The sequence below is a fragment of the Ascaphus truei genome, chromosome 10 (assembly GCF_040206685.1).
Source record: "Ascaphus truei isolate aAscTru1 chromosome 10, aAscTru1.hap1, whole genome shotgun sequence".
In the NCBI taxonomy this organism is placed as follows: domain Eukaryota; kingdom Metazoa; phylum Chordata; class Amphibia; order Anura; family Ascaphidae; genus Ascaphus; species Ascaphus truei.
In genome coordinates this window covers 29976737-29992296 of record NC_134492.1, presented here as the reverse complement: position 1 = coordinate 29992296, position 15560 = coordinate 29976737, and the positions used below count along the sequence as shown (strand labels likewise).

Sequence of the window (15560 nt, the reverse complement as noted above, 5' to 3'; positions counted from 1 at the left end):
AAAAACTTTAGTATACCATGATAGGTAAAAAAAACTCACATTTCGTGAGCCCTTTAAAAGCAGTTGGGAATGTTAGGAGTATCTCACACTCGTCCTATGAACCGGATCTCGCACTGTCCTGCAGTCGGTATCCCAATGTACCTGACGTGTTAGGCAGAGTCTCTGTGGTCACAGCCGGTCTGCAGGCTCGTTTTGGTGTTTGCCTCCTGCACCCGATCACTCGGTACACCACTTCCGCGTCTCGCGACTGCGAGACTTGCGTCTAGATCTCGCGTACTTCTCCGTTGACGTCACGAATGCCGGTTACAGGCACAAAGTGTGTAGAATGTGAGGGGACACGACGTGAGTGTGAGATACTCCCAATATTCCCAACTGCTTTTAAAGGGCTCACGAAATGTGAGGTTTTTTTTTACCTATCATGGTATACTAAAGTTTTTTAATAAAATAGAATTACACTATATTTGTGTCTTTTACCTTCCCTTTATGTATATGGTTTACCTGTGAGACGGAGGGCAGGCAATTGGAATCCTGCAGCAGCTATATATGGTTGTCTGGAATAAGAAGTCTCCTGAGGATTGGGAGATCTTTATCCGGTGCAGATCCCCGGTGGATAAAAGGCCCTTTATAAATTACTATTCTGTGAGTGCATATCTTACCATTTAAGCTGTCAATTGCTATTACATACTATGTTTTCTTCTCTTTTTTCCTTTTGCGCCTAGGTCATTCTTGTGGTGTGTATATATATACACACACACACACACACACACACACACACACACACACACACACACACACGTTGCAGGGGATAATGCAGCCAGTAGTGACCTAACTGGCAATAGTGGCTGGTTCTCCTCCCGTGTCTTGGGAAAAATACCTCTAGAGCTAAATAATATTCATCTTCTTCCCAATATGTAAACGAGTTAAGCCACTCACTGTCTGGTTGCTCCTCTGATCTGTACTTCCGGCTGTATGGTGCAGTAGAGGAATCCAAGGTAGGAAAAACCGGTGCACAGCAGGCAAAAACGGGCGCTAAGCACAAGCCAGGTGGGTTAAAAACTATTTATTAGAAAAAGGGTGACAGCATGGAGGGCGGCATTGGGGAGTACCTGGTTAGAGGTACTTGGTTAGAGGTACTCCCCAATGCTGCCCTCCATGCTGTCACCCTTTTTTCTAATAAAATAGTTTTTAACTCATCTGTCTTGTGCTTAGCCCCCGTTTTTGCCTGCGGTGCACCGGTTTCTCCTACCTTGGATTCCTCTATTTCTATCTGTGTGTTTATATTACATTTCATTACAATTTGACACTATGGAGTATGCGTTTCTGATTATTATTTTTTAGAGATGCATTTTTGGGGATTTGGTGACCCTTTGAAAAAGCCGCCCGAGACTCTGCTACCATCTGAATTTGGATTTGCTTATGGTGGGCAGTTTATTTAATCAGTCTTCTGAACACTTTGTTTTGACTGATCACTGTTTTCTATTTGCCGATTGTTATACTACTATGCTCACTTACTACCAATTTCGGTGTTCATTTTTTTATGTATATTGATTATTAATAGGCATTGCAATCATTCTCACAGGGTTCACTACACATAGCGCCCACATTCAAGATCAATTGCAAACACCTCATTCACATTTTTATATTGATATATTTATATAACTAGAATATATCTCTCACGAGTCACATTATCACTTTTCATTACAAGTTGGTTATCTCTAATTATTATATACACACACACACACACACACACACACACACACACACACACACACACACACACACACACAATAACCAAATAGAATAACTCTGCTTTGCATAAGGAAATGAGATAGAAAATGCAAATGATTTATTCCTTCCCCATTCATATTCTAACCCCATTCCGAATAATTGTATAATTACTATACAGAGTTTGTTGTTGTTTTCTTCATTTATTAATATACTGATGAACAGTATCCTGGTATCATACATTCTTTTTTACCAATAAAGTGGCTTATGAGAGCAGAAAGAACCTCTGTATGAGAATATACAATCCTACAAAAAAGCCAGTGTAAATCACGCTAACACATAGGGACATGCATCTTGTTGTGGGACGGGTTATCGTACCTGTTCTGGCACCTAATAAATCTGTTCCCAGGTAACTTAGGTAGAACAAACAAATTCCTCAACATGCAGGTCTCCTCTAGGACAGAGGTACAAAGTACATCTCTACTCACAAGTTCACAATGCAATTCTCCATTTAATGTGACAGCCAAGAACAGAGGAGGAACTATGGTTTAGGTCCCATATGGACATCATCTGATGAAAGGTCCACCATATGGGACCTGGAACAGTGTTCCTCCTCTGTTCTTGGCTGTTACAATTAATGGAGAATTGCATTGTGAACGTGTGAGTAGAGATGTACTTTGTACCTCTGTCCCAGAGGAGACCTGCACTGTGAGGAAATAGTTTGTCTATGTTGTGTTGGTTGCACAAGCAGGATTCTCCTCGCCTGAAACCGTTTCCCCTCACTTTGGAACTGCACTACCTAATTGTACTTACACCAACCACTAAGTACTCTTACTTACTGTCAAATGTGCACTCATGTCAATGGTCTGTAATGATGTCATTTGTAATACTTCACACGTTAATATTAGTTCAAATTCACCGACATGTAACCAATTAGAAATAGTAACAGTTTAAACATGATACAGTAAGTGCACGTTACATTACAATTATATGATGGGTATAAAATTAAACGAAATCTAAACCAATAACAACGTAGTTTTCTTAGAGAACATTGTACAGTAATGTAATAAACCGGTCAGTGCTGTTGGACCTGTAAAACAATGCATTCCTTTGCAATACTCTTCAGGCTCCTACAGCACAGAGATGGTTCTCTGGAAATTATTTTGCATAGGAAGTGATCCAAGTATATCGTTTATCTCAACAGCGATCCTCGTTGCTGGGGGTTTTCAAAGGTCAAAGCTCTTCTTACTCCCCCATCTCAGAAGTTTGATGAAATTAAGGCTGGCATTGAAAATTTTATCATGTTGAAACACCATCTTATAGAAGGTATCAATGGGCAGGTCGCCGTTGGGATCTGCATATTTCAGCGTCGTCATTGGGGTGTACAGAGTGTTCGTCTGGTGACGGAAAGGCGGGTTTTCAGCAAGAATTATTTTCATTGTGTGCTGTTAATAGATAAGAAAAAGTTGAGTTTCTACATAAATACAACGCGCGTTTCCTGCTTCTCATGTTGCTGCTTCTGTTTTTCTTGGATCAGCAATTTGATTACTAAAAAGAAAGGAATATGGTCCTTTTTGTGTGGCAAAGCGTTAAAACTGCAAATACATTGCACCCCACTAGTATTTGGTAAATACTTAGGCCCAGATCTGAAAAAGGGTGCCACGCTTTAGCACGCCTCTGCCCCCATTCATATGAAGGGTAGTACAGACGCGCTATAATAGCTTAAGCACTATTCTGTGGATCTTGGCCTTAGGAAGGTGGTGGTAATGAACTTGTTACTGTAAAAGTAAAACAGCCTAGTTTTAAGGAAGTGACTACTTCACAGCCAGAAGGACCTAATCAAACGGCCAGTCTCTACTCCAGGAGTGACCAACTCCAGTCCTCAAGACCCCCCCAACAGGTCAGGTTTTCAGGATATCCCTTCTTCAGCACACGCGGGTCAGGTTTTCAGGATATCCCTGCTTCTGCACAGGTAGCTCAATCAGTGACTCAGTCAAAGACTGAGCCACCTGTGCTGATGCAGGGATATCCTGAAAACCTGACCTGTTGGGGGGGCTTGAGGACTGGAGTTGAGAACCCCTTCCCTAGGGGGATTATTCTATATCAGCCGAAGTGGACGATCAGGCTGGTTGGGACAAAATGTCCTGTTGACTTTAACAATAAAATGTGTCTGAAATTGGTCCGAACAGAGGCTTCAGTTGATCTAGAATCAGCCCCTTAGTGCTAGAGTAGGGGTGGGCAAACTTGGGGGCGCTTACAGAGGCTCCTCGCTCTTCCCCAGAGCATTTAAATGAAATGTCGGGGGACCGTGCAAGGCCTCTGTAACAGTCTCTTACCTTGACTCAGATGACGAGTCGCCATGGCAACGCAGTGTCAAATGACACCACGGAGTCATGTGACGTCACATAACCCTGCGGCGTCATTTGCCGCTCTATAGAAGGTAAGTGGGGGGCTCGAGCACTGGGGGAGAGGAACAGCAATGTTGAAACGGGATCCCACATTGATGACAAATCACAGTGTTGCGTTACGACAACGTGAGCCCCTGGTTACATACACACGTGCAACTTTTATCAATTATCATTCGCAACCTTTTAGTAAATGAAATAATACTGGATCAGCACTCAAAAAAAAGAAAAGAAAATGATAAACTTGCGTTTTCCTTTTTTTCCCACCAAATTCCCCTGCGTGTTCTGAGATTTTTTTCTGTATTGCCGCTTTCTTTTGACACATTAAAGAAGACATTTGGTGAGACCAAAAGAAAAACGCAAGTGCATCATTTCCTTTTATTTATTTTTTGAGCGCTGATCCAGTATGGTCTTTTCACTGTTGTATGCATCTAGCGGTATAGATGCAGGACGCTAGCACCTCCATCGGAATTAAATGAGATGGGGCGAGTGCAAGTTCATTCTAACCTTTTAGCAAATGCCACTGGGTTTGGTAAACGGGTGGTGGGTCTCTGATTTAGTCTTGCGTTTAGCTTTCAATTTGTTAGCATTGCATCTGGAGAACATGTAGGTCAGGTTTTCAGGATATCTCAGCTTCAGCACATGTGGCTCAGTCTTTGACTGAGCCTCTGATTGAGCCACCTGTGCTGAAGCAGGGATATCCTGAAAACCTGACCTGTTGGGGGGTGGCTTGAGGAGTGGAGTTGAGCACCCGATGTAAGGGACACTCACCTCTGCCACATCTTCAGCGGTCTGACCCAGGCTTTGGAAGATGGATTTGTAGTTTTTCAGATAGATGTTGGTGAACATGTCAGCAGTTTCCTTGTCTGCAGCGGAGAGGTCCATTTTCATTCCATCGTCATACACCTTTCTTTCAAACTCTGTGATGACAGGACCAGGTTCGATGAGGCTCAGCCTAAGAGAAGTAACAGAAGGTCAGTCTTGGGCTTTAATACCTTGTAAAATGACCCTGTGCACCAAATCTAAACTAAAGCTGTCTCACATTTTAATCTGGTCTGTAACTGTTAAATACGAACTATAACATATACTATCTCTTACTGTGCATGCAATGTCTTGTATATAATGTATAACCTTGCTCACTTAATGTAACTGTATTTGTAACCATGTATTGTTATAACTCTATGCCCAGGACATACTTGAAAAGAAGAGGTAACTCTCAATGTATTACTTCCTGGTAAAACATTTTATAAATAAATAAATCTCCATCCTTGCTGACTGCAGTTGATATGAGAAACCACTGGATATAAAACAGAGCTGACTTCACCTAACCTTGAGGCTTACTCTTTCAGGCAGAGCGGTCTGTAATGCATTCTTCTACAAAGTGCTGCAAGCCTGTCCATTGCAAGGGGTTAGATTTTGTTACACACTCAAAGCACTAAGCACATCTGGGCTGCAAATGGTGCTGAAAATGTGATGTGGTCTGTAAATATCCCACATCAGAATTTTACGTATACAGAAAATGATGTTCACTTTTTGGCACAACTTCCAAAAGCTCTTTCTGCAGACGTACAGTAAATCACTAGAAACATTACCATTGCTGAGTGTCCAGTAAGAAGCTACCTATTTACTTTTGACTGTGTGTTGAGAAGAATTGCAGACAATTCCCAATGGTGTTTTGGACATCCACGTCCAAGCAGTGGTGTTTTGGTGCGGATGGGGGAAGTGCATTTTGTGCCTATGAGGCTTTCTTGCAAAGCATCTTAGCCAATTCTGCTCAGGCTTCCTTTGCACCAAATGTTGATGCGAGGCTGGTTGTAATGGTACATCACAAACACACTTCGTGCTGTTTTAGGGTAAAGCAGCCCTACCCTAACAAGATGGTAACACTTACTGCAGTTTGAACTTCAGTGCTTGTATCGCCAGGCTTTCACAGAAACCTTCCACAGCAAATTTCGAGGCAGCATAAATGTCATTGAACAATATGCCTGAAATCAAAATACAAAAGGAGGTGTACAAATGAAATATCTCCCATCACATGGAAATGATTTCATTACCATTTGTAAAACGGACTTCCTTCTGCTCCTCAAAAGAAAATAAATACAAGAAGAAGTGGCAAATATTATAATGCACTCATATAATGCTAATTTTGTCTGTGGAACTATATATATATATATATATATATATATATATATATATATATATATATATATATATATATATATATATACAGTGGCATTTACAGGCACAATATAATATTACTGATGCATAGAACAATGGGTTGTTTAGGGCAGGTGTCGCCACCGCCAATCCTCAAGAGCTATCAACAGGTCAGGTTTTCAGGATATCCCTGCTTTAGCACAGGTGGTTCAATCCCACTGATTGAGCCACCTGTGCTGAAGCAGGGATATCCTGAAAACCTGACCTGTTGATAGCTCGAGGACTGGAGTTGTGGCTAGGGTCACAAGGAGCTGACACAGGACTTGAACATGCATTTTTCCTTTAAAGACCAATAAAAATGCCTTTGCTCCAGGTCAATACCCAGACGAAGCTCATTAGCGACTAGTAAAGCCTAATTGCCTACAGATTTAATGACTTCTATTCACCTTTAACAATGCAGCAGCTTCCACGCTCTTGAATTTAAGTTAACACTGGTAATTGTGTTTTGCCCCATTACTCACTTTATTAAATGGTGGCCAACGTGTGGCATAAAACTCATGATTACACTAGTAGCCACCGAGCAGTGAGAAAATGCATAATAACGGGTGCTAGCCCATACTGTACCTTGTATCCCCATGACGCTGCTAATTATAACTATATGCCCATTCTTTCTCTTCTTCATGTCAGGCAATATTTCTTTCAGGAGTCTAACTAGTCCAAAAAAATTTGTATCCATCACAGTTTTCATTTCTTCCACGGTTTGGCATTCGATCGGGCCAACGAGTCCCATTCCAGCATTGCTAACTGTAAATAATACAGCAAAGTGTGCTTACAATAACAAGCTTAAACTTCCACTAAGTGCACTCCAATCCATGTACAGCAGTGAAAGCAGAGCAAATAGACAGCTACTCCTTGTGTCAAGACACTTGACTAGAAATGGGCGAACCAGTCCAAATCCGTTTCCCAGAATTTCACAGGATTGTTTTGACCAAATCTGTCCTCCACACCAAAATCCATCTGCGGATTGGGAACTAAAAAAGCAGAGTGGATTCATTCAGATCCGATGAGAGGTAACCTGCTGGGAAATATGCTAATGCCTATGCAAAGTATATTTAAATGAGTTCCATCCCACACCATCTAAAAGGATTTCCATAACAACTATATAGAGTTGATAAGCCTAAGGCACCAAACTAATGACTGGAAGGGTGTCAGACCCAACAGGACCAGAACCCACAACCACTGCTTTTCTAGACTGCAGCTCTAGCAGTGTGAGCTAAAACAGCTGATGGGTAACATCACATTATAGTTTTGAACTGCTGACACATGTAGCTAATCTAGCTATTAGCGTATCTCACAGGTATCTCAGGTGTGCTCCACAAGGAATATTAAATGGTCAACCAGGAAGTGAAAGCTTTTAAAGGAAGCCAGGGCGAGGGAGCTACTACAAGTATGAGCACTCATGTTGGTGCGACATGGCAGATATGCACAAAAGGTGGCTACGGTATAACAGAACAGGGACAAAAATATTCACTGTGTCAGAAACATACTGAATTGAAATACTTTATTTAAAAATAAATACAACTTTACAAACTGCAGGAAGTTATTCTGCTGGCTTTCACAGCACAAAGTGTTATTGGGTTGACAAGTTTAAGGCACCTTATGAGGAATGGGGTATGGTGTCAGATCCAAAAGGATCAGACGTTGAACGCACAAAACCTCTATTATTCAGGACAACAGCTCTAACAGTGTGAGCAAAACCAGCTGATAGATCGCATCACTGGCACACCATACTTAGTTTTGAGCTCTACTTCTCCTCAACTGTTCACACTTGTACAAAGAACGTTACCCTCTACTAGGATAGAGAAGCATATATAATAAGCAGTCTTCTGCCATGAGGCACCTTACATTCCATTTATTTGAATAGGCTGTAATCTATTCCAGCACCGAAGGTGCCTTATGGCAGGACACTGCTTAGTAAATACGGCCCACTGTCGTTATCCCTTATAAGATTAAAAGTACAAACTCAAGTCACCGGCTCGCGTTGTTATTTTGCTGTCTCTCTGTTTCTGCTGTGCTTCACCTTGTTTTTACTTGTGTGTCAGAAAACCTGTGTTTTTTTTCATCTCACCTGATCTCAGTAACTCATAGCCATCAGTACATATTATTACTTTGTGCTTGAAGTCATTCAAGGTTACAATAAAAAAAAATAGATATCCCTTGGAAGTATGCTGTTAATAGACAGTGGTGCCCTTAGCCATAGACTAGTTTAGCTCACACTGCTAGAGCTGCTGCCTAGAAAACCACTGGTTGTGTGTTCTAGTGCTGTTGGGTATGACACCATTCCAGTCTTTAGGTTGGTGCCTTCGGCTTATCAACATTATATGGTTGGTATGGAAATCCTTTCAGGAAGTGTGAGGGTGGGACTCATTTAAATATACTTTCCATAGCCATTAGCATATCTCCCAGGATACCTCAGTTGTGCTCCTTTATCAGCACATGCATGTCAACCTAATTTATTTGGAGGGATGTTTGAACAGATATATACAACTGGAGACAGTACTAAATTGAAAGTCTTAGTCTCCCTCAGTCTCATCCAAATCCGCCTCCAAAAATGTCCCCACATTTACTTACGGCACTGGAATGGCAACTTAATTACTCTTCTTTCATAGTCATCTATAAAATAGTCAAAACTAACGTTAAAGCACTTATTCCCTCTGTTTAGTTTCCAGCTTTTCTTAAGTGGATCCCCTAATCGTACAGGTTGGAGCCCCATTTGATAAATATTTAGCTCCAGTGATCGGGCACTGTTGAGAATAAACAATGCCTAGTGGGAGCATCATTGACAGTGACTCAATAAAGGGAATATCGTGAGTCACAATGACAGTGAGTATTTTAGCACAGTATGAATGCTTGGCCTGAGACAGCCAATGGAATTACAGAGAGCGGTGACCCCAATGACCTTTGCAGTAATTCATTTTAGGCACAATCTGGATATTTAGGGGAATGCTTTCCTGTAGATTTATTGAGGCAAATAATTTCTTGAAAAGAGTAGAGCCAATTATTAAGATTATCTTTAATTTGTCTGGCAGTAACATATTCCGCAGCGCAGTACAATGTGGGAGGGAGAACAAAACCATTGTATGACAAACGAGTATATACATGTGGAGACAAACTGAGACAGAGACTGAGAAGGAGGGTGGTGAGACTTTGAGAGGGTAATGTGTGTCAGAATAAGGATAGCATCCTCTCATTTGAAAGGTGATTTACTTTGCTGGTATTGCTGTACTTACCTAAAATATCAATTCTTCTGTCTGGAATGCTATTGACACAATCCCTAATTGATTCTTCACAGCATACATCAAGCTGCTTCAGTTCCATGGTTTTACCCAAGCATCCTTCTGTAGCTCTTACTAATTGTTCCTGCTTTGCCAGATTCCTCATTGTGGCATAAACTAAAAAGATACCAGATAGTTACAGAAAGATAATTATTCTCCAAAAATAACCAGACATATCCCTATCACTACAAATTATGTCATGGAAATATTAAAAATGAATACAAAGATAGATCTGGCATATTGTGAATAAATACGGGTTTAAAACATCAAAACCATGCTCTATGATGCACGTTAATTAAACTTTAATTAACGTGCATCATAGAGCATGGTTTTTATGTTGCTTTTCTACTATATACTTTGTACGGCTTTTCAACTACTAAAATAACTTATTTTGTGATTTTGACCAATAGATTGGGGAAGGCTTCCTCCTCTTAATCATCCATTGCTAGCAGCAGTCACTCCTGGTGCTTCCCACTTCTCCACAATAACCTTACTTTATTTATTATTGCTATTGGTTAGAAGGAATGAATGAATTGCTGCACGAACTATGTGATGGCAAAACCGCAATGATAATCCAGGCAAAGGACGTGATCTGGATCCTTATACGTTCGTCGCGGCACCCATCCTGAGCTTTAGTGTAAGTCTCCGTCTCCCCCTGTCAGCTTATAGACAGTTGTTTAACTATACTACAGTCTATTCAGATTTAGTTATTATTAACACTGTCTTTTTATTATTTTTATTGCTCATTGTGTGTTATGCTTTTGATGAACTCAGTTTTACTAGGTAGTAGTAATCAACCATAGGGTTTGGGTTCTCTGTAACCGAACTTAGTTCTGCTATGCATATGTACTGAGGTGGGGTTGGATCCCCTCGGTCATTTTTTATTAATAAACAATTTACTATACTAATCCCTTGTGCGCATTGTGTGCATATTTTTCTCTTTTCATCCTGCTTCAGGAGCCTATTGGGGAGACGCTCCGCACACACGCTGCAAGGGGATTTACATTTCCAAATTACTACACATCTGCAGCACGAGCGCTGAATTTTCTACAGTATCTTATTTCTAGAACTATTAACATTGATCCGACTATAGAAGTTAAATAATGAAAATATATATGACCACTAGTTTGTGCTCTACCATTCTAAGGCCTTGCCCCCGCTGCCTGCTACAGCATCCGCTGTGGCTGACGCTGCGCTCACGAGAGCCCTCCCCGCAATGGCGCCGGGCCCGCTGCGAGGGGGGGCCGCAGCGCTCGCGCGAGAGCTACTCGCGTCGAGCGGCTAGGCACGCCCCCCGGCGGTTCAGCCAATGAGGGTCGAACCTGCCGGGTGACGTAATGGCCGCGCCCCTGTCACTCCTCCGCCACGCCCCCCCCCCCGGTCTCTGCTCCTGCAGTGAGCTGCACACCGGGGAATCGCCGGAACGCGCAGCCAAAAGCGCGGGTGCGCATTACAGCGCCGTGACCGGGGCCTTAGCCTTATGGTGTTGCTCATGTAACTTCATGTCATTTTGAGCATATTGTGCAGTTCTGGAAATCTCTGTTTTCCATTGAAATGTAATGATATGGAGGACCAGAATTCGCTGGAATAGGTTTCTAATAAGAAACCTGGGTGAAACTCTCATGATGACAGTCATGCTGGCCGTACTGTCTTGTACCACACGGTTTGTAGAAGGTTCAACCAGGTACAGCTCCATTTATATGCTACCTATATCAAACCTTGCGTTCTAATGGTGTGTATCTTTGTGTATGTTCCTTTGCATATTTCACTGCATAACAAGGCCAGTGTTTTTGAGAGACGAATATTGCAATGTATATTGCATACTACTTATTTAATTGACACATTGCCTAACACGAAGTAGAAAGGCAATGTTATTAATGCTATACAGATATGCGTGTTACATAGTGTGTTAATACATAACACAAACTCCTTGGCCCCTAATTTTGTAAGGCAGAGCTTTATTAAATTGTGCTAAGCCATACCACACATTAAGGCCTATTCAAGCTGCAGTTCAGGCAATATCCTGCATGTGTGTTTTTTAATAAATCCGTTCTGTAGTAAGACAAAATACTTTTAGCATTTTCTGTTTAAAAAAAAACAATTTTGAAAGACCAATTTTCTTGTATTCTATTTTAACAAGCATGCTTGTTCCTATAGCAACGATTTACATTCCCCATATTTAAAGATGTCGCCAAACTTTGCCGATCAATAGACGGAGAACGAATTGACCGGCAGCTATGCAGTTCTTTAGGTAATTAGAGATTGCCCACGTGAAACTATTGAAGTAAAAAAAAAAAATAAAAAAAAAAAAAAAAGACAGAACTGCAGCTTTAAATTGCACTGGACTTAAAGCAGCAATACTACATCCCTGTGTTTCCTTCTATTTGTATGTAAAGCATGTGACAATGTGTAATTCTACATTCTTACCTAAGCTGGCGATCGTTTGGGGCTCCTGTTATAAATCTGTAAAAATCCTCATTGTGTGCCTAACATAATGGCTGCTTCAGTCAGTGTAACTCAGCACCTACAATGTATCCTTATATTACTAAGGTAACATTATCTATTATTACAGTCTGCAAATCACACTGCTGGGAATATTGGCAACAAATTATTACAAACCGGAAAGTGTTGCAAAGATCTTGCACTGCTGGGGAGAAGGCTAAAACCTGCTATAGAAATCAGAGGATGCTCCGTACAGTATATTAAAACTCATTAAGAATTGCATTAAGAGTTTAATTAAAAAATGCATCGAGTATTATCTAATACTACAGAACTGATCTATTTAAAAAAAAAAATCATAAGATTTCACATGTTTTGCTGCTTTAAGGTGCTATAAGCCTTGGAGCTATTTAGTATATCTTGGTCACCGTGTTGGAGAACAGAATAGCATCTCTACAATATGTATTTTCTGCACTCTCCTTAAATCACAATAGCAGCATTATCGCAATCAAGGGTTGCTAGGAAACACAATTATCCCGGCAGGTGCTGGCTTGTTGCAAATATGATGTAACAAGATGAGGATCTTAACCCTTCCACTGCTGGAGATACTTAGAACAGTCAAACGGCTCAATCTAATTATCTCTACAATTTGATTCATTTACTCATATGTAAAATCATTCAATAGAAACACCGATTTTATTTATAGAACAACTTTACATATGATTTTTAGAAGGACTGTTTGAATGTATATTGTCTGTGTTAAACTTGGTATTTGTAAATGGTATAATTAGTTTACCAGTTCACATAGCCTGACAATTTAATTAGGGAATTGCTGGGAGGTTTCAAATGCAAAGAGTAATATTTGAATTAAATTGTTGTCTGTGAAAAATAATTTAGCAAAATACCACAGGAATCCCTCGACATTAAGCTTACGTTTGGTAAACACAAATCCCGAATGGTGTTCCTGTAAATTTTCGGAAACAAAATGATGCACTTTGCTTGTTACTTGCGAAACCACCCGAATACAGTGTATTTTATATGACAATTTGGAGAGTCGTCACCCGTTGAATTCGTCAAAAGGAGATATTTATCGAAGTCTTGAAGCTATAAAACTAGTAAAAAAATATATATATATATATATATACAGCATAAAATGTCTTTTTGTAAATCCCCCTGAAAGATATTTTTCTTTTTGCAATTTCATGCATTTTTTTTTGCAGCCGGAAGACTGAGAAATAGCCCCCACTGTATATATTGGTACGGTATTACACTTGTACATATAACAGTTTACCTGTGTGAATGTCATATATGGAGAAACCACAAAGAAAGTGACAAGGTCACAGCAGTCCCCTATTCATTGCACTCAAGGTAATGGTCGTAACTATATACATAGAGATACAGATAAAGATATAATATCCACAGGATGAACTAATAAGTCCCAATTAGAGTGTAAATAAGTACATAAGAATATTATATTACGACCATTACCTTCAGTGCCATGAATAGGGGACTGCTGTGACCTTGTCACTTTCTTTGTGGTTTCTCAATATATATTTTCCCCTTGCACCAGGTTCATATTGATAAATTATTTGATATTTAGGTTTGAGCGGTATCTCACTACCAATTTTCTCTGAATGTCAAGTATGGGCAGGTTTTAAACAGCAGGGCAAACCTTTGTTTGCTTTTTTTCCCACCATCAGTACGCCAATTCCCGACTGGCACAAACCGTGAAAAATGTGAGAAAATGAAGCATGACCAGGCTGACAAAACGGGGGGGGGGGGGGGGGGAATCTGTATACCTGGTCTGCACTAGATCTTAAAATCTAAGTTTATTTTAAAAGGTCATTCTTATATGCAGTGGTTGACAAATCACAAAAAAATCTACTCGCCACCTAGTAATAACCTGTGCTGCTTGGGCCAATATTTGTTCGCCCGGGGGTTAAATCCACTCGCCCGGGGCGAGCAAATGTATAGGTTTGTCGAACACTGCTTATATGTATACACATGAAAATAAAACACAATGAAACGGTTACCTTTGAATCTTTTTTGCTCATCCTTCGCTAGCTTTGCAGCGATAGCCAGACCTATTCCAGAGGAGCAGCCTGTTATGAGGACTGTCTTTGGAGCCATTGTGATCTACGGGTTCTACCGCCAGGCCTGTCTGCAAGAAGCAGCAACAACAACCCTGCAGCTATGAGGGGAGGCGATGTAAAGGTTTACTTAAGTCACTTCTTAATGCTTTATCTGCACCTTGGCAGTCAGCACATCTAAAAATGCAAAGCTGCACATTATGGGACTAAAGCTGGATAATCTCTTTTCTGACATTAATAGATATGAACAACTATGATATAATCTGGATAAAACACTTCACCGTAAAGGTGATGGGGTAAAGCAGAGGTTAAAGGAACGACTCATGCACTGGTTTTATTTATTTTAACACAGGATTGCTTCACTAGATACAGACCTCCAAAAGGGGGTGCCGGTATCTCGGCAAAGTTTAAAGCTCCCGCGTCACGCGGGCCAATAGGAAGTCGTGTGCGATGATGTCACGGCTTCCTATTGGCCCGCAGGGAGCGGGGAGCTTTGAAACTCAGACATTACGTGAACCCTGCTAGCCGAGCAGCTACCAGCACCTCCTATGGAGTTATCTACGAAAGCAGGGGGTCCCCGGAGCAGAAACTAATGGGGTTCAGCTCCGGAAACCCCCTGCTTCAAACTGATGTTAAAAAAAATCAATTTAAAAAAAAAAGAGACAAAACGCCATGGATTGCCACTTTTCGGCTCTGGCCTTTGCTGTTCCTGGATGGTTCAATGAAATGAAAATCCTACTCAAGTACGCTCTCACTTGCTACCACTTGATGTTGCTTTTTGGCTCTCATTAATAATTACACCTACAGTCATCAAGCCATGCAAAAATATCACTAAAGAATGCCCCTTAAAGCGTCAATGTAATTTGAGTCTAGAAGTACATAAGGATATTTAGGGGCCAATTCAATAACAACTCCCATTCAAGTTAGTTAGGGGCTCGTGCACTAGTAAGGGAAGGATTTATTGTAATTCTTAGAGCATTTCTTCCACCATTAAAACCTTTATTTTTTGGGGGGGGTGATCGCCGCACTGATCGGACACTCCAGAGGCTGGGGGAAGCAGTGGGGATGGCTAACAAGAGAACCCTGAAGCCAGGGACCCAGCGGTGGATGAAAGAAAAAAACAAAGATGGCGCCGCCGAGCTTAGCGCGCGGAGCACACGCTCATAAAAGGCAAATAAAAAGGGAGAGAGGCAAGCTGCATGATGAGCGGGATATCCCTGATAGAAAAGCAAACCTTAGAAACTCTGCAGAGAGGGCCACAGCAGAGATGGGGGGAGATCTGCTTCCAACAGTGAGCTGGATATGGCTGAGGCTGACACAGTAATCACAAAGCAGGACCTCCAGAACATGCTCAGAGAAATGCAAGTGGGCTTTCAGTCAGCTCTGGATAGAGCTGTAAAGAAATGTAA

The 15560-nt window shown here is 41.1% G+C and overlaps 1 protein-coding gene across 1 annotated transcript; it reads right to left on the bottom strand.

Moving 5' to 3' along the window:
* Window positions 1-2393: 2393 nt before the first annotated feature.
* Window positions 2394-14280, bottom strand: LOC142503759 (retinol dehydrogenase 8-like). The gene is made up of 6 exons (XM_075616427.1): window positions 14095-14280; window positions 9578-9739; window positions 6912-7091; window positions 6022-6115; window positions 4902-5085; window positions 2394-3170 (listed from the first exon to the last, which is right to left on the bottom strand). Exons 1-6 carry the CDS (start codon window positions 14189-14191, stop codon window positions 2952-2954), a joined length of 936 nt encoding a protein of 311 aa, XP_075472542.1. The 5' UTR covers window positions 14192-14280; the 3' UTR covers window positions 2394-2951.
* Window positions 14281-15560: the final 1280 nt, after the last annotated feature.

What these genes read in the sequence shown, in the direction of transcription:
- LOC142503759 (XM_075616427.1), bottom strand. Translation starts at nt 14,191, where the DNA reads ATGGCTCCAAAGACAGTCCTCATAACAGGCTGCTCCTCTGGAATAGGT. An exon ending in CAGAAGAATTGATATTTTAG is followed by an intron (nt 7,092 to 9,577) that starts GTAAGTACAGCA and finishes TATTATTTACAG; the next exon opens with TTAGCAATGCTGGAATGGGA. An exon ending in CCGCTGAAGATGTGGCAGAG is followed by an intron (nt 3,171 to 4,901) that starts GTGAGTGTCCCT and finishes ATCTATTAACAG; the next exon opens with CACACAATGAAAATAATTCT.